General features: G+C 48.0%; 1 protein-coding gene across 1 annotated transcript in view; it reads right to left on the bottom strand.

Annotated features, from left to right (window-relative positions):
* KLC2 (kinesin light chain 2) overlaps positions 1-19,634 on the bottom strand; it is an 854,727-nt gene that overhangs the window by 595,141 nt on the left and 239,952 nt on the right. Inside the window, exon 9 of the mRNA XM_069644886.1 lies at positions 6,132-6,231. Coding sequence (XP_069500987.1) covers positions 6,132-6,231 — 100 coding nt within the window. The remainder of the gene's footprint in view (positions 1-6,131; positions 6,232-19,634) is intronic.

A 19,634-nucleotide genomic window follows, 5' to 3' on the forward strand; every position in this document is an offset into this window, starting at 1 on the left:
CCTAAACTGATAAGCCTCGAAGACGGAGGCTGCGGGCCATACCCATGGCTCATACCCATTCCAAGGATACTTTCCACCTCTGGTTCCTTGGAAACCCACAGTACACAATACTCGATGGGACAGTTGGCCCTGTTGGCCAAGGGTGCGTCCGTACTCACAATGTCGGCCCAGCCGTCAGTTAAAGTTGCGGCCCCCTATTGGGGTCCCGCGTTAAAACCTCAAGCGCAGGATGATACTCTAAAGACTAACAGTGGAAATGGCAGTTGAATCACCAGCTCCCGGCTCCTCCCCAACCCAAGTAATAGAGAAAGAAAGGACACCAGACCACCAAATCCTGAAGCTTCTCTCCCTAAATGTTAATGGACTGAACTCTCCTAACAAGCGAAAAGCAATTCTACTAAAACTCCAGGACGAAGATGCTGCAGTAGCCATGCTCCAAGAAACTCATCTGCTGCCGGCGGATGTTACTCGGCTTCGCTCTCGGCTATTTCCGCTTCAATTTTTCGCCTCTGGAGCAAGCAAAAAGGGAGGCACTGCGATCCTTTTTAGGAAAGACTTGAACCGCAGGTTCTGGAAACGAAAACATGCCCAGAGGGCCGATATATAGCTGTCAAATGCCTCCTACTAGGAAACCTATATACCTTTATCTCGGTGTACGCCCCTAACTCTGGTCAATCGCACTTTAATGACACCCTGGGCTTGTCTCTCGCCCGTTTCGTAGAGGGCCAAACGATAATCGGAGGGGATTTCAATGGGGTCCCTGACCCCATCAAGGCCAGATGGCAGCCCCTGACTCCAAGCGATTTTGCCGAAACACTAAGCCTCCTCCAGCTGTTCAGGTCCTTAGAGATAGTAGACACATGGCGGGTGCTTCACCCCACCGAAATAGACTATTCCTTTTACTCATTCGTTCACCGAACCTTGTCGAGGATCGACCTTTTCTTGACCACCCCGCAAACCCTGGCCTTCATCAAGGAGGTATCCATCGGCACAAGAGTCATATCTGATCACGCGCCAGTGATCCTGGAACTCCGGGCCCAGAACCCCAAACTCGATAATCTACGTAAATGGTCCTTACATGACCCGATCCTGAATGATATGGCTACAAGAGACAAGATCGCGCAGGGGATAAGAAATTTCTTTGACGAGAATCCAGCCTCAGACACCTCGCTGGCGAATAACTGGGACGCCATGAAGGCAGTGATTAGAGGCACCCTGATCGCCCAGGGAGCGGCCTATCACCGGGATAGGCGACAGACTCAGATAGCTCTGGAAGATGAGCTGAAGGAAGCTGAGGCAGTCCTCAGGGAGAAGGGTTGGTCCCCTAAGACGCAGCGAATCATATGCCTGGCAAAGAAGAAACTAGAAGCCCACTATGCGGAACAAACCGCACTGCTGATGGCGAAAGCCAAACAGTCGTACTACGCAAAGAACAACAAGACAAACAGATTCCTGGTGGCCAAATTGGCCAAGCAGAGACGCATTAATACGATGACCGGCCTGCAAGATCCCAATGGGGTCATACTATATTCAGAACCCGAAAAGCAACGATTGGCAACAGACCATCTGACCCAAATCATGACGGCAACCCCACGGAACCTACCGCAACAGATGGAATACCTGCAGAAGGCAGCATTGCCCCGTCTCCCTGACACGATGAAGAGCGAATTGGAAAAGCCCATTACAGAGGAAGAGGTTGAGGAGGCCATTAAATCACTTAAAACATGGGCCCCAGGCCCGGGCGGCTTTTCAACCAGATTCTATAAACTATTCAGATCCCAGCTGATTCCCCCCCCTAGTAACTTTGTTCAACTCCTTCAGGGAAACGGGATCAGTAACCCCATCGATGCAGGAATCAACCACCATCCTCTTGCCCAAACCAGGAAAAGATCCGAGAAACCTGACCTCCTATAGGCCGATTGCACTTTTGAACATTGACGCAAACATATACTCCAAAATGTTGGCAAATCGCCTGAGTCGCGTCCTACCAGAGATTATCCATCCCGATCAGGCCGACTTCATCTTACACCGCACGACAGGAGACAACATTCGGAGAACCTTGAACCTGGTAGACCTTGCCTCCCGGAACACCCAGAACTAGTCTTAATGGCACTGGACGCGGCCAAGGCATTTGATCGGGTGGATTGGGCGTTCATGAAACATACCCTGGGGGCCTTCGGCTTCGGGACAGCATTTCAAACGATGATTCTAGCTAATTATAGCAGACAAAGAACCTTCCTGAGAATCAACGGGCACAGCTCGGCTCTGATCCCCCTGTCCTGCAGAACCAGACAGGGCTGCCCACTATCACCTCTGCTCTTTGCACTCACCATGGAGCCCTTTGCTCGGAGAATCAGGCGAAATAAGCAGATGAAAGGCCCACGATCTCGGAGGCCCAGTCATCCCTGAAACATGCGCTACAAGAAATAGCCAGCTATGGTGAGGTCTCAGGCTTTACAGTAAACTTCGATAAATCATCAGCCCCAAGCATCAGCCTCACCCCGGCAGAACGTGAACCACTGGCCAAGAGGTGCCCGATAGCATGGGAAAAAAGAGCCATCCCCTACTTAGGGGTCTACATCCCAGCTGACCCAAAAGACACATATAAAACTAACTTCCCCCGGTTGTTCAAAGAACTGGAAGGAGACCTGAAACGTTGGGCGACCCAGGAGATTTCACTGCTGGGGCACATTACAGCCTGCAAGATGAACCTCCTTCCAAGGTTCCTGTACGCCTGCGCCTCCCTCCCAGTAGCGATTCCCGCACCAACTCTTCGCGATATCCAGAGAAAGATGTTGAAATTTATCTGGAAAGGTAAGAGAGCGAGAATCCCCCTCAGAACCTTGCTAGGGGGCTCCAGACTGGGAGGGTTGGGGGTCCCAGACTTACGGTCATACAGAGTGGCGGCTCAGCTAGCACAGGTCCAGGCGTGGCAAATTACTACAAATCGCCCTAGATGGGTAGAACTGGAACAATCGCAAGTGCCCCTACCCCTGTGATTTTTGCCACACATCCCACCCCCCCTCAGAGCACACTGGGGAGACCTCCTCCTATCAACCAAACATACCCTAAGCTCCTGGGACTGGGCGCTGAAGAGTAAGGGAGTGCCAAGAGGCCTGAGCCCACGATCCCCGGTCTTCCATAATCCAGCATTTTCACCTGGAGCACACCCCCGCAACTTTCAGAACTGGATAAATGGCGGGTTAGAGACTATAGGCCAGCTATATACGGGAGAGAGGCCCCTCACATTTGAGCAATGTAAGGAAAAGTTCCAACTCCAGGAAAGGGACAGATTCACCTATATCCAACTGCGCCACTGGTGCTCGCACCCTCAAATTCTGCAAGCAGCGACACGCCCTCCCACCGCCCTGGAACTCACACTTGGAGATCTTCCAGCTCGGGGGAAGTATCCACTCTGTATAGGCACTTAGGTGACTTCCTGATCGCAAGAACTCGCTGCATGGCCCAGTGGGAGGCAGATCTGGGTCACCCAATAGACGACCAAACCTGGGTAGACAGTTGGACCAGAACTCACGCCTCATCCACCTGCATCACCAATAGGGAATGCGCATATAAGATCATGTTACGGTGGTATTACCCGCCCCTTAGACTCCACCACATAAATCCACAATTAGACCATTCCTGCTGGAGAGGATGTGGCCGCCCAGGCTCTTTCTTTCATATGTGGTGGGCTTACCCAAAGATTCAGCAATTCTGGAAGACGTGTTTGGGAACCATCGCGCAAATCATCGGAACGGCGATCCCGCTGGAACCAGAGCCAGTCTTGCTAGGAGCCCCGATTCCCGCGATCTACCCACGCTCCGGTACCAGATCGAAACTACTCACACACTGTCTGCTAGCAGGGAAAACGGTGCTGGCCCGCTCCTGGAAATCCCCGGAAGGCCCTCACATGCCCCAATGGTGGACTAAGCTTTGGGATATTCCGATTGCGGAGAAGGTGACGGCAGCGCAGGCGGGAACTCTCCACCGATTCCAGAATATTTGGGCCCCAGTACTTGAATACGACCAGCGCTTCCCCCGCTCTGACCTACAAACCCACCAGGGCTCGATGGATCCTGAAAGACCAAGTGATCCCTAAGGGAGACACAGACTTTGAGGTGCAAAATAGGCGATCTAGGAGGGAGGAATCCACCTCCGAGGACCGAGGCGAAGGTGGGACCGGGGGGGGGGGAGGGGGAGGAGATCGGGGGGAAAAAAGGACTGGGGATCAACATGCCTGAATGATTGTTGCTAACAATGTTTTGTAATTATCAACCTGCCTTGATTTAAAATAAACAAGTAAAAAAAAAAATACTTGGTTAATTCCAACCATCAGTCTGGCATTTTCATTGAAGGTTTGCGATCGATCAATCATTGCAAATGTGCATCCTACATTTACCGTATGATGTAGAAGAGGGAAAATGGAAGAACACTTAAGAACGCAAAGCCAGAGACCACCAAAAGTTAGAATACATAATTACAGTAATACTTCGTAGTAAAACCCAAGAAAATGTCTAGAGGCAGGCAAGTACCTCTAAAGTCCTTTTGGGAGAGTTCCTGGTAAATTCAAAAGTCCCCCATAGGAATTAATTGGACCAGGTGAATAGGCACAGCTGTGGTTCTGGTGAAAAGAAAGGAAAGTACAATTTCTAACACCAGGGACCAGAGGAGATGCTCTTGAAGAGCTCCAGGGCCAGGTGTCGGACACAGCAGCCCCAGGAAGAGATATAGAGGTCCATGTTAACGTTTTACCGTAAACCTCTATTGGCCCAAATCTGGTTGAAGAGGACAACAGAGACCACATGGAGGGTGTATTTAAAAAATAAAAAAAAACACCAACCCGGGGCCCAGAGGCAAGTACTCACAGCCATAGTTCTCAAAAAAAAGTTCATGACGGAAAAAATAAACCAGTGAGTACTGCTCTTCTTTTCCAGGTACGGTTCATAGGATCTGGTCAATTGAATCCTGTAACACAAGATGGCAAAAAGAAGAATAGTCTGTCTTCCCAGGAGTGAGTGCCAGAAGTGACAGCAAAAGCAAAGATGGCTCCTAGAAGACAGTATCACCCGGCCAAGCAGACTGACGGTTCAGAGGACAAGTGAGAGCAGCCAGCCAGCAGTACACAATCTGACAAATAAGAGTATGGTACAGGTGACACATAATGGCCCAAATAAACAGGGGAGGTGTGGTATTGGATTCATAATACCCTTCTGAGCTTCCTACACTACGGCAGTCTACTAAAGGCTGCAAAATGAGGAAGACATCAGAAAGACAGCCCTGAGACAGTCCCTACATGGAAAGCCCAAGCAATGAGTTGGAGCAGTGGGGGCAAAGAGCTCAGGAAAGCCATCGCGCGTCCAAAAATCAAAACCGGATAAAAGGTTTAGAGACAGCAGCAGGGGCAGGGGAGTTTCAGTAGAAGTCCCTGTGGTCACAAAGCGATCAGACTTCCTAAAGAAATCAAAGGAAAAAATGTAGGGGTCGTCAAAAAGAGACAGCAGAACCCCCAAAAATCGAATTCTGGTCTAACATTATTATATATTCAATAAAGTGCAAACCATTTTAATCTGAGCCTACGTATTCCACTCCCTTGGTGACAGCCGATCATCTAGCATTCATAGGAAACCAAATATACTTGTTTGGTCAATCAATGGTCCCTTTCTTTGTCACACTGTCTGAGCAACAACTGAGCGAAGGGACAATGCCAGTTGCCTCAAACGGTCAGCAATAAAGGATGGGAAAGGGATTTTCCCTGTTTTGGATCGAGAACAGAAAACCAAGAAACTTCATTGTTGAAACCCGAGAATATTGGAATCAGAGAATTTAATATTTAAATTCAATGTTTCGTGCATAACCGTACCCTTAGGAAAGGAAAGGGGGAGGAGAAGCACATAAGAATTGAGGTGTAAACAGTTTATTTGACAAACAGTGCAAATTCTTCAATAAAGAATATTTATTTTCCTTCCATCTCTGAGTCAGTCTGGTGTTGACCCCCTTACCTGTATGGCACAACACAGGACGTTGCATGAATCCACAGGAAAGGGTATGAGGATATGACTGCGTTTATCCGTCATCACTTAACCTATGCTTCTATCTACATACCACCATTTGGCCCTGTTACCGACACTCACCATCAACTGATCCAAATTGTTTCTCATGGGCCTGGGTGAGGATCTCCTTGTAAAGAGCCTCTGCATCCTTGTACTTTCCCTGCTTCAGGTAGCAAGAGGCCTGAAAAAGGTTAAGGCAAGACTTGTTTACAATCACTTTAAACAAATACATGGACATTTACCCGCTCACCATCATTGCCTCATCACAAATGGCCCCGGGATCTCCTTGCATAGACCTGTGATTGGCCAACTGCTCCCAAAACGATCACAGACTCTCCTCCCCCAAGAGAACCACAGCTGGCTCCCACCTCTGCAGAGGCATGGATGATGTGCTCCTCTTGGCTCCCATAAACTACGTCATCGTGCCTGTCAGTTCCCAAATCAATGGTTCCCCATCAAGTGCCACAACCTTGTGCACGTTCCATCCCACAGGCACCTGGCACTCCTTCCAGAACCAATGGCTCGCCTTTCAGTCCCCCAAAAAGTTGGATGAAATAAAAACCCTTGTACATTATGTCCCACTAGGCAAGAAGTGCTTCTATCGTGCTATTCTGAAATGTTGTAGGTTTGTTCGACTCAGTTTGAGAAAGTCGACTAAATAGGACAATGCATTACTTACCGTAAAAGCATTTCTGATGGTTCTATCTGCTTAGATTCACATGCTGTGCATAGTCCGACATCCAGTGGTCACTGCAGAGTATTGCATTTTGTTTTTCGTAGTCGAAAAGGGGACGTCGACAAGGGGTGTCTGTAACACTATCCCTATAGTGACGTGCAGTGTACCCACAATCCCTCACGCGTCGAGGTCCCTCTGTTTGTATTTTTTCTGCCCTGAGGGAGCCTTCTAGACATAAGTGAGTACAGAAAAGAGAGATATAAAAAGATGTCTATGTTCCTTCCATCTGAGCGGGGAGGAAGGGTGGGCGCATGTGAATCTAAGCAGATACAACCATCAGAAATGCTGTTACGGTAAGTAATGCATTGTCTTCTGATGTTTGTTAATCTGCTTAGAATCACATGCGGTGCATAGACTAGCAAGCAGTACCCGGAGTTGGAGGTGGCTTGTGAGAAGGAACAGTAGAGAAAAGATGTCTTAATACTGCTTGTCCCACCTGGGAATCAGATCTAGAGTGAGCATCTAGACAGTAGTGTTTTGTAAAGGTGTGTACAGAACTCCAGGTTGCCGCTTTGCAAATGGACTCGAGGGGAACATTTGCAATGAATGCTATGGATGCCCCAGTGCCTCGAGTTGAGTGTGCTTTTGGCTTGAAGGGTAGTTCTCTCTTAGCAAGAGTGTAACAGAGAGTGATGCATTGAACAATCCATCTAGATATAGTGGACATTGAGACTGCATCCCCTTCTCTTCCTGCTGCCACCGAGACAAAGAACTGATCAGTCTTTCTTAGTGGTCTAGTTCTTTCCATATAAAACATGACAGCTCTGCGCACATCAAGTGTATGCAGGCTTTTTTCTCCCAAATTTGAAGGGTTTTGAAAGAACGCTGGTAGTTCTATTGACTGGTTGACATGGAATTTCGAGATGAAGTTCGGTGCAAACCTCGGGTGTGTGCGTAGAACCACTTTATCTTTGTGAACTGTTACAAAGGGGTCTAGAACAGAAAGAGCCTGTAGTTCACTTACTCTCCTAATGGAGGTGATAGCTATTAGGAAAGCAGTCTTAAGAGAGGTCCCTAAAGTTGCCTTGTGCATGGGTTCAAATGGTGAGCCCATGAGCCTGGTAAGTACCACATTTAGGTCCCAGCTATCGGAGGGTGTATTTACCCCCTCCATGAAGGCTTTGATAACTGGGACTTTCCACCACGACACTAAGTTGGGAAGTGGTGTATGCAGAAAGTGCCGCTAGGTGGACTTTAATAGAATTGAACACTAGACCTGAGTCCAGTAAATGGGTCAGGTACAGAACAATGTGCGTGGGAGAGCAGTCAACCGGGTTGATGCTTCTTCCTCTACACCAGATGACAAATCTCTTCCATTTGCTAGAATAACAGTGACGAGTGTTAGGCTTTCTAGCCTCCCTGAGGATGTCCATGCATCTCTGCGGGAGCTGTAAATGTCCAAATTCTATGATCTCAGGAGCCAGGCTGCTAAGTTCATAGTCTGAGGGCATGGATGCAGAGTCCTGCCCTTGTCCTGTGACAGCATGTTGTACGGGCAGGGAAGTTTCACTGGAGGAGATAGAGACATCTCCACCAAGTGAGCGAACCATGGCTGCCGGGCCCACATAGGGGCCACTAGTATCATGGTAACTTGTTCCTCGTGCATCTTGTGCACAATTTTGTTGAGAAGGGGCGTCGGGGGGGGGGGGGAGCGTAAACAAATTTCCCTGACCATGGAATCGATAGACCGTTCCCCTTGGATTGGTTCTGGGGGTACCTGGAGGCGTAATCTTGGCATTGTGAGTTCTCCAGAGTTGCGAACAGGTCTATTTCTGGGAATCCCCATTGTGTGAAAACGACGAAGACGATGTCTTCGTGTAACCGCCATTCGTACTCTGAGGGCAGAGGGAAGTCTCTGCTGAGTTCGTCTGCTAGCAGATTGAGTTCCCCTGATACATGTTGTGACAGTAGGAACATGTGTTAGAGAGCCCACTTCCAGATGTTCTGGGACAGCTTGGACAGTCCTGGAGAGTGAGTGCCCCCTTGCTTGTTGAGGTAGTACATGGCTGTGGTGCTGTCCGTCAGGACCATCACTGTCTTCCCTTGTAGGTGTGCATGGAAGGCTTTTAGTGCCCTGAACACAGCCAGTAGCTCCAGTAAGTTTATGTGCTTGGATGCTACGCTCAGAGTCCACACTCCGTGAGAAGTCGGATGGGATAGGTGAGCCCCCATCCTGTGAGATATGAGTCTGTGGTTAGAGTGGCTTCCACTGCGGGGGGGGGCGAATGGTTTCCCCATTACCAGGTTTTCCTTCGACCATCACCGTAGCGAGAGAACCAAGGCCTGCGAGACCACCACTAGATCGTCCCATTGTCCGCTGGCTTGACACCACTGGCTGTTGAGCCACTCTTGCATTGGGCGCATGCGCAGGCATGCGTGAGGTACCAAATAAATACATGAAGCCATCATTCCTAGCAAGCGCATTGCTCTGCGTACTGTCACCTCCCGACCTGCCACATATTGAGGGATCTGAAACAGCATGTTTTGGACCCTCTCGTTGGAGGGGAAGATGAGGTCGTCCTTTGTTCGAATTAGAGGCCCTAGGAATTGTTTGATCTGGCTGGGGTCTAAACTGGACGACTTCTCGTTGATGGAGAAGCCCAGTTGGAACAAAAGGTCTACAGTCTTTTGGGTATTTGAGAAGCATGTTTCGTAAGATTCCCCTGTTATGAGCCAATCCTCGAGGAAAGGGTATACTTGGATGGACAACCTGCGCAGGTGGGCCGCTGCCACTGCCAGTACTTTCGTGAATACCCTCGGTGCTGATGCTATGCCGAAGGGTAGCACTCTGAACTGGTAGTGTTTGCCCTCTATCATGAAGCTGAGGTATTTCCTGTGCGCTGGCAACATTAAAATATGAAAGTATGTATCTTATCTTACATGACCAGTGTTGTCATGTAATCTCCTTGAGATAGCAGGGGGATCACTTCCTGTAAGGTCACCATACGAAACTTTTGAGGTTTGACAAATTTGTTCGCTGGGCGCAGATCTAGTACAGGGGGCATGGTTAAGTCCTTTTTGGGTACAAGGAAGTACACTGAATAAATACCTTCCGTTACCTGAGATAGAGGCACGACCTCTGTGGCCCCTTTTTCCAATAGCTGGTCCACTTCTTGCAGAAGGATGGCGAGGTGTTCTGGTGTCATGCGTCATCCCCTTGGGGGTCTGTACGTTGGGGAACTGTTGAATTCTATACAGTAGCCGCGGGCTATGGTTGATAGTACCCAGCGGTCTGATGTTATTCCCTTCCATGCTGGAAGAAAGGATGTTAATCGGCCCCCGACCGGCGATGCAAGGGAGGGGACCCGAATCTTCGAGTCATTTGGTGTTGGTGGCTTGGGAACCTCTGGGGGTGGAACCCCGACCTCTCCCTTTGTCACGGCGTTGTCCTCTCTGGTTGTATTGTCCACTGGTACCTTGGTTAGAGGACCAGTTGTTTGCAGAGTACTGCTGCTGCTGATTTTACTGCTGGCGTTGGCCTCGAAAAAAGCACCTATTGCCATAGCCACATCTGTTAGGAGGCCTAGAAATCTGGTCTAGAGTTTTGATGGTGTCAAACTCTTTCTTTGCTGTTTCTATTGCCTCATCAACCGCCTTCCCAAAGAGGTTGGCATCTTCCATAGGCTTGTTGATTGGAGATGCTTGTGTTTCAGGTTTAAACCCCGCATTACGCAACCAGACATGGCGTTTGAGGAGTATTCCTTGGACTAGGGAACGGCCAGCCGTTTCAGAAGCATCCAGAGTGCTTTTCACGATGCTTTGGTTGACTAGGGTCCCTTCAGTAATCGTGGCCAGAAGCCGTGTACGTAGGGGTTCTGGCACCTCCTCGATGTCCTTACGTAGCCTGCTCCATTGTGCATCTATGTAACTTGCTAGCAAGGAGTTGTTGTTTGCAATCCTTGCAGAAAAAGCAGCAGAGGCTGTGATCCTCTTCCCTAGGGCATACAATTTTTTACCCTCTTTATCTGGTGGTGCTTCGCTGATTGACAGCGGGACCCCTGCTTTGTTCCTTGTATTTGTCACCACTAGGGAGTCTGGTACATCGTGGCCCCTGGCGTACAACGGGTCTGAAGGCGAGGGACTGAATAGTTTTTCTATCCCCGGGTTGACCCCTCTGACCAACGCAGGGGGGTAGATAGTGAAGGGATAATTCGTCTCCTTATTGAGGCGAGGAGGGGAATGGTTTGGCTGACAGGGGCTTTCTCTTTGATTACCTTCTCCACAAAGTCAATGTCAGGAGAAATCTCTCCAGTGTCTATTTCGAAATGCGCTGCTGCCTTGCGTAGTAGTGCATTAAATGTAGGTTGATCGTCTATAGGTGACGTGTTCCTATTAGGTGAGTCCTTGGGAGGGGACAGGTTTAGGGCATCAGGGTCCGAAAACGCTGATGGGGACTGCCAGGGCTGTGAAGCACCTTCCTCTGAGTCTTCTCCGAAGCCCCCCTCACCTATATCTGGATTACCTTCAAAACCCTCCTCTGGGTTTTGTTCCTCTTCGTTGCCTAAAACATTTGTCCTCCTCCTGCAAGTGGGGGTCCTCTCCAGTGAGGTCATATAAATCTACATCCTCTTGGGAGGGATTAAACAGCCTAGGGAATTTAGCCCTGGGGTCCTCCTGAGGTCCCTCTCTTGACCTTTTGGGTGTTGGTAGGTTTTGAGTCTCCATAAGCCTCTCCATCTCCTCCATACAGAACTGAGTCTCTCCAGTTTCTCATGAGGTACCCTGGGCGGACTGGGAGGGGGGGGGGGGGGAGAGGAGGGAGGAGGTAATAGGGTATTCGGCCTGAAAACACTTTGACCTCTCCCATAACGTCGAAGAAAGTTTTCTGTCGCCGTCTGAAAAGCCTTCTGGTAGGCTAGGAGTCCCTCTAGATGAAGGAGGCAGTTCCTGCCTTCCTTCCAGCCTTTTCGGCGTTTCTCTAGCCTTCTGAGCGGTATTCGACGTATCTTTCGCCGTCCGCCTCTGGCTATCGGTGGAAACGATCCTCTCCAGGCTCTCGACGATTAATTTGTCTGTGGAGGGCTCTGGTCTCGACGTTACGGGCGTCGCGTGTTCTACGTCGACGGGCGCTCTCTGGCGGAGCGCTTCGTCTGGTGGTTTGGGGGTAGCGCCCTTATCTGGGGGAGGCCCTGTCGCTGGTCGCGTTTGCCGTTGCAAGGGGGACTTAAGACTCTTACGGTCTGAGGAGGACGCCGGTGGAACCTGCGTCTCCGTTGGCGCTGATGGTTTCTTCGTCTTTGACGAAGAAGAGCCGTGGGTTAGGTGTTTATGGGAGTGTTTTTTGTGTGCGTCAGTGTCGTTGGGGTGTTCATCCCCATAAGCAGGGCGTGAGCTGAGCTTGTCGGGGCCGGGGACAGACGACGAGGAGCGCAAGCGCTCCTTAGAGAGGTCTACGACTTCCGAAGCGGATGTCGGGTTATCACATTCCTCGTCACTTTCTGCGGTGGCGGGTGAGGAATCGGCCCTCGACATGGCGTAGGCCGCCCACCTCTTGACCCCGCGGTCCTTTACAGTCTTAGGCTTAAGAAGCTGACAAGCATCGCAGCCGTCTTCCTTGTGATCGAGGGGCAAGCAACGGTTACACCGTTTATGTTAGTCTTTCCAGGTGAACTTGCCCTTGCAACACGGGCAAAACCTAGAGGGTGTCCTCTCCATAGCCGAGGAAATATTTAGCTGTGGTAACAACCCAGAGGGAAAGGGAGAGGAAAGGGAAAGGCATTCCCAGAGAGAAACAAGAAATGTCCCACGACCCCACTCTCCCTACTGTCTTTTGGCCGGCGAGGCCAGGCCACGTGTTCGGCAGCACCGAAGGATCTCCTCCGTCTCGTCCCCGCCGTCGAAGTTCTTGCTCGGCGGAGAAACAGCTTTTCAGCTACGTCGAGGGAGGGATCTATGTAATGGATATTAATAAGGAACGACCAAAGGTCGAGTAAATGAATTTGCAATGTCTCTCGAGGAGCTCCGCGTAAAGGCGACCAATATCTGGGTGGAAAAAAACAATCTGAGGGACCTCGACGTGTGAGGGATTGTGGGTACACCGCACGTCACTATAGGGATAGTGTTACAGACACGCCTTGTCGACGTCCCCTTTTCGACTACGAAAAACAAAATGCAATACTCCCAGCGACCAATGGATGTCGGACTATGCACAACATGTGATTCTAAGCAGATTAACAAACATCAGAAAGAGTTATGGTTAATCTAACAATAATTTGTGTCTACAAACAGTGGGAAAAAAGTGCAAAGACTTAGTACCTAACCACTGCAGTCACTACATATCACTACAAATTCAACCACAACTATAACTACAAACACTCACTCCCATACAACTACAAATCCAACCTAAACACTTTAACTATATTGCATATGTAACCTACCTAATACTTAACCTGTGTCTTATGTTTGGATTCGTAGTGTTATGGAGTGAGCATTTTGTAGCTTTGTGGTTGAATCTGTAGTGGTATGGGCTGAGTAGATGTAGCTTTGTGGTTGCATTGTTAGTCGTTATGTAGTAAGTGTTTTTACCATAGCTGTTATTTCCACCGTTTGTAGACTTTAGTTTTTGTTAAATAGCCTTAACTGTTTTTAAAATGTTTTTTTAATAAATCATTTAATTTGTTTTTATCCCACAGAGTACGACGTGTAGTGTATGTGTTTTCTGTATGTATATTATATTGTGGCAATATGCACCCGTTCCATCAGCAACACCGGGGAGTAATGGCCCAGCAGCCCGAGTTACCGCCCAAGCTAAACAGTTAAACAAGACCCTCCCTAGGGGACAAGGACTCCATTCCTACAAGAAACCCTCTGCAAAGAACACGGTCTGCCTATGTGGGAATAGAAAAGGTCTGATATTATTGCTGTAGATTGGCATACCAACATACTAGCATTGCAGATATTTGGCTGAAGGCATTACTCACAGATATTTGGCTGAAGGCAATGTTGGGATCGATATGAAGGCAACAGCTAATTGAGATCAACATGCCACGTGGAAATACAGTGGCGAGAATAAAGAGACGAGAAGTTGGAGTAGAGCCAGAAGAATCCTGCGCAGAGTCGTGCCTCTGACGTGAGAACGTCCTGGAGGGACGGGCCAAGCTACACTGCAGAGCCACCGGCAGCGTGGAGGAGAGCAGAGCGAGAGAAATATGCCACAAGACTGGAGTTGTGACAACGCCAAACCAGACAAAGACAGGGACAGAGTCCCATCTCACCTGGTGGCGCGACCACGGAGCAGTCATGGTGTGTGCCTGGGGGCTTTTAAGCAACGTCGAGACCAGGCAACAACAGGGAAACCAAATCCCTGGTCTCTGTCAAGAAGTATTTCGAATCCTGAGCCAGCAGGATAAGGGAACGCAAACGCTCCCAAGAAAGTAAAGCCGGGGAGAGGGATGGGCGGTTACGTCCCTCAGCTAAGCTTACCCGAAAGCAAAAGGGGCTTAACAAAAGAGTGAGGCAAGAAGTTTGAGAAATCGAAGGGGTTACGGGAGCTTGATTGCTCAATGCAGGCAGACGTCCAACAGAGACCCTGCGTAGTTGAGCGAATCAGAGGGCCAGAAGGCTTTGGGGAGCCCCAGAAAAATAAGTACAATATTTTCAACACTTGGAAAACAGGGAACCTAGAGGGTGCAATTACTCAATCCAAAAATCAAGAACAATTTGAAAGACAATGTCCAAGTTGGTGGAATCGGACTCAGAATAAAGTCTCCTTTTTCTTTTGGGAACTGGAACCAGTGGTTTGTGTGAAGATATAAAACTTGCTATAAGGAACCTGAAGAGGGACTGAAAACCATATTTTGATAAATTACGGAAAAACCACATTAGACACTTGAACAGTTCCTTGGAATAAGCCACGTTCTTTTGGCCAAATCCTGAGTGTAAGGGCTACTGCTCTGGCTAATATTTACGTTATGTTTTCCTAAAAGTGGCAGGGCCAAATAGAGGTTAGGTTTCGGACTCTGAACTATTTTGATTTGGACAATTGACAAGCACCCTTAGATTCATTTTTAAGTAGGGAAAATCCTTCATAGCAATAGGCACGGGTAGGCATTTTCTCTTTATTTCAAATAAACACGCTTCAAATGTGAATCTCTAGTGCCACTCCTCCTGGTTTTGCCAAAATACATATGAAAATGATCACCAAAGTTATTCATGAATTTGGTACGAGTTTTTATACATATAGTAGTGTACATGTTGTGAGAAATCAGAAGGTATCTCAACCACTAGTCCCCGGGGATCTGTCATCCAGGTGGCCAATAAATGCCCATTGCTTTTGGATCCAGTACCTGGGGGCAGACCAGTGCGGGAGGATCACCTGGGTAAGGGGTCTTCGGGGAGTGGAACACTGGATGGGAGATGCAGTATCTCCCCCACCTTCATAACACCTTTACCCCATCCTACCAGGTAAGATACGTGGGAACCTCACCCCCCCCCCCACTTTTTCTTCACAAATACTTTCACATGAACAGCCCGCCCTGGGAGAAAACAGACTCACACCCGAGAAATGTACCTGACATGTACCACCACTATGGTCAGGCAAGGTCAGGCAATTACTGACAATCACTCACACCCAACTTCCATTAAGCTACACCACACGATTAAAAGGTGGAGCACGAGAGCTCACTCTGAGCAAGGTATAGCACACAAAGGAACAACAGTTTCGAGTCGGCAGTTGAACGAGGGGAGAAAGATGTCCAACAAAAAAGGGCTCGCAAGGAGGGAAATATCCTTGACCTTTTCGGCAAGAAACCATTACTTTCAAGAAACCTTCAACAATGAAAGCGTAATGCCAGGAAACCAGACTGACGAATCCGGCATTGTGTGTTGGAGAAAACAGAGGCCCTCCAGCATAGACAACAAAGGCAGGGAGGAGCAGCAGCTGCTGCGGTATCGTCCTTGGCTCCAAGAATAATGTAACGCCAGAGAGATCAACACAGCCGGTGAGTTGGGGAGACCGATGCAAGACCAGTCTATGTTGAAGTCAAGGTTGCAAGCAACAACATTGTATAACAAGCGCTGGAACAAACATTGTTAAACGTGTGTGATGAAAGATGCAAGTAAAGCTAAACTGCTGATGAATGTATAAACTTGAGAAGGAAAGATACAATAGAGTTGACAGAGTGGTCCGGCACCACGAATGTGCTCAATCGAAGGTCTCTGTAAGGTATCCTGCCAAGAAGTGGCAGAAATCAAAGTAGAAGATTGATAAGAATATTGTGTGAAGTGAAACGAAGTCGTCCGGCGACGGCTTAAGCAAATCCCATCGCACATTCGAAAGTCTTCGATTTTGTTATCAAAAGGGATTCGAACCCGAACGAGGGAGATCCATGGTCTGAGACCGAATGAGGGAGACCCATGGTGAACAGTGAGTAATCCGAGAACTTATGAATGTGAAAATCCTAAGAAGAAAGAACCTTTGATGTTTGTTTGTTCCATTAGGCTCTCTTTAATAAGAGACTTTGTATGGTAAAGAGACTTTGGCGCAGAAGGCCCTGATATGTTTTGAACTGCATCCTTGTGGCCAAGAAGCCAGAGTGTGTGTGAAGCGTGTGATCCCATGCTGAAAACATGGGGAAGGGAAGCCAACTGCTCAACTATCCGGACATATTTCTTGAACACTTTTCTTTGTGCATAACATTGTTACCCACACCATTTGTATTTAGAAGTAAGTATTGGCGATAGGTTTATTAGTTTGGGCCCTTTTATTTTGACAGAGACTCCACTAGGACTGTATTGTTATTTGATGGTTGTAGCTTGCTCCCATCTTTAGCTTTAGAGTCAGATAGGCGATCAACCAACCCATTTAAAGTTCAATAATCACTCTTGTACTGTGATCACTTGTGTCTGTCTTCAGTGTTTGATACCATGCCTTCCTTACAATGTAAATAGTGCACATTTCATACACGTACATGTCCAGTTAGTGTACAAGATGCCCATTGATTTAGCGCATGTCTTAAAGCTCTTCTACATGTAAGTGACTGGGTAGCTTAAGTGTGTGTCATAAGAGTGTGTTGTGTACATACATGTTTGGTGTGTAAGTGTCTAGCATGTGTGCATAGCGTAGAAGTGTTTGAGTCGTATGGGATGTGCATTTCGTATGACTTCATCATACGAAATGCACATCCTACACGACGACTCCTTTGCATATGAAAACTCACATAAAAGAGGTTTCACTTTGTTGTGCGTTTATTATACTTTAGGATGTGCATAAAGTGTTACAGTTCTTAAACTTAAGCAATTTACATCTAATATAGGCTTCATATACATATGAAAAAAAAATCACTGCAAAGTCGCTCCTGACTTTGATGAAAGTTCTCATATGTATATTAGTGTATAGAAATAAAAAGTACAACTCCTGAACCTTACCAATAGAGTTTGTATGGATGTATATTGATTATGAGCGTGTTTTGTAAGAGCATGTGTTGTAACGGTGTGTGGCGCATTATTAATAGGGTATTTATTGAGTGCAGACGTACCTTCAGGAAGCAGAGTGCTTTATAAATCACGTATGTGTATGAGTGTGCACTTGACTATTGCTGTATGCGCATTGCATGCACTTATGCACATTTATTGAGGTGTATGTGTTGCTGTGTGTGCACGTTAGGGAAGATGTTCTTTTTCCAACTTTCCCTTGTGAAGGCATCATGAAGTAAGACACAGACAACAGATTTTAATTTCTAATATAAAGTTTCATTTTACTTGAATGTCAGGATTGAGTAAGGCTCAAGGATAGCCTGTGTCAGTAAGTACAAATCAAAAGTCTGTCTGTATGCAAAACCTATATTTGCCCTCACAAATAACTGTATAGAATGTGTAGCGATGTGTGAGAAACCTGAGGGTATGCCCTCAAGTAGACCTCGAGAATCCCTTATTCAGGTGGCAAGGGAAGGGCTGGCGCTCCCAGATCCCAATCCTGGGGGTAGAAGAGCGAGGGAGGACCACCTGGGTAGGAGAGACTGGGGTTGTGCTCGGGGGAATACCCCAGGTGAGGTGTGGTATTATACCGGGGAAGGAGAGGACGAGATCCCTGAAGCTTTTGTAGGCTGTACCACATCTACCTCCCTTCCACCCAATGAATCTCCCTTGCCCAAATACAACAACCCATCCGAATATGGTAAATCCCCTAGGAACTCAAACCCTGCTGCACTAGGCAACTGCATCTCCCAGAATCCCTGTTTTCCTGTTGCGTACCCTAATACTCCCAGTCATTCTTCTCCATGTCCCTCTGATTATTAGATCCCGTAATCCCACTCTGTTGTGACAAAACACTACCCTTCCCACGATCTCCCCTATTCAATTCACAAACCCTATAAAACTCACCTTTCCAACTTAACCAACCACCCACTTCCTTATGATGCCGTTTCCCCATCGTACCACGTAGGATACTTAGAAAATCTACCTCCCCCTTTTACAACACAAACACTTTTTTACACCATGCAAGACAACGGACTAACAACAAAACAGTTTACCTGACATGTCCCAACACAAGGGTCAGGCAGAGTGAAGCAATTGCCAATAATTGCACAGACCTGATGGCCCATTCTCTTCCCCATAGGGATAAAAGGCGGTGCACGAGAGCACACCGAGAGCAAGAACAAAACGCACAAGGAGCCAGCTATTCCAGGACGGCAGTTCACATGGAGAAGAAAGGTGACGAGACCTGAAAGGACAGGAAGTGCCATTGTACTTTTTGAGCCAAGCCTGCGAAACCTCGGTGAAAGGAATCATAAAACCGGGAACTACAGCTGACGTGTGGTGTAACAGATTTCAATGGTGCAGCTGACGTGTGCACAGGACCCTCCTGCACTGATAACCGATGCAGGGAGGCGCTCTTGCTACCTTGGTACCATCTTTGACCCCAGAGACCAGAAACAACGAGGTCAGCACAGCCGCCGAGTATGAGGGAGATCCAATAGTAAAAATGGACGGTGTTGAGCGAAGGTTGCAAAAAGCAATTTATTATGAACAAAGAACTTGTGTACTACTGAACGTTTATAAAGCAGGGAAAGACCAGCTACAGAGTGGTCCAGCACCACATGGGCATCCATTCAAAATACTGTCTGGTTCCCTTTTTTTGTGAATAATATAGTAACAAGAGGCCGTAGGAAAAGCCAGCATACAGAGTTAAGCTTGTCATACAAGGTCGAGACAAAATCCCTTGTACAATCAAACATCCTTAACCCATTACCAAAGTTGTGACATTGTGAAACAGGCGTGTGTGCCAGGTAGAGGGAAAATGCTGTATGAACAATACATGTGGAAAGCTTGACTGGGGCTTGAGAGAAAGCCTGACTGGGGGCTAGAAAAGCGAAGGGAAATTAATCCCAAAGGTGCTGCAACTGAATGAACTGTGTTAAACTGGCAAATGTGAACACGGCTGAGAAATGCATGTGAATGAGATCAAAACGTAACACCCTGTAAACATTGTGTCGACAAGCGTGAACCCGGCTGAGGGATGTCCACAATTAATGGTTGGTTAAAAGACATTGAGACTCGAATGTTACAAGTTGCTGAGATCTTGAACGCAAGGCTGTAATGAACCAGGCTGAGGGAGGCCAATGTTGCAAAAGGATCAGAGCCCGGTTGAGGGGGCTCCACGGGTGAAGGGAAATCACCCGACGGGAAGATAACCGAAAGGAACTTTCTGTTTATTGTTTATAGTACATCAGGCGCTCTGAGGCAAGAGACTTGATGTAAAAGAAACTTGGGCACAGAAGACCCGGATAATTTGGAAACTAACTGTAAGCTTGTGGTGGAGAAGCCCAGGAGTGTGCTGTGCTCGAGAGTCCCGCATTGTCCCGTGCGAAAAACATGGGGAACGGAGACCCCAGCTATACCATCCCGACTTA

This window comes from Ambystoma mexicanum, chromosome 2p (genome assembly GCF_040938575.1).
Source record: "Ambystoma mexicanum isolate Mex_15411 chromosome 2p, UKY_AmexF1_1, whole genome shotgun sequence".
Lineage (NCBI taxonomy): Eukaryota > Metazoa > Chordata > Amphibia > Caudata > Ambystomatidae > Ambystoma > Ambystoma mexicanum.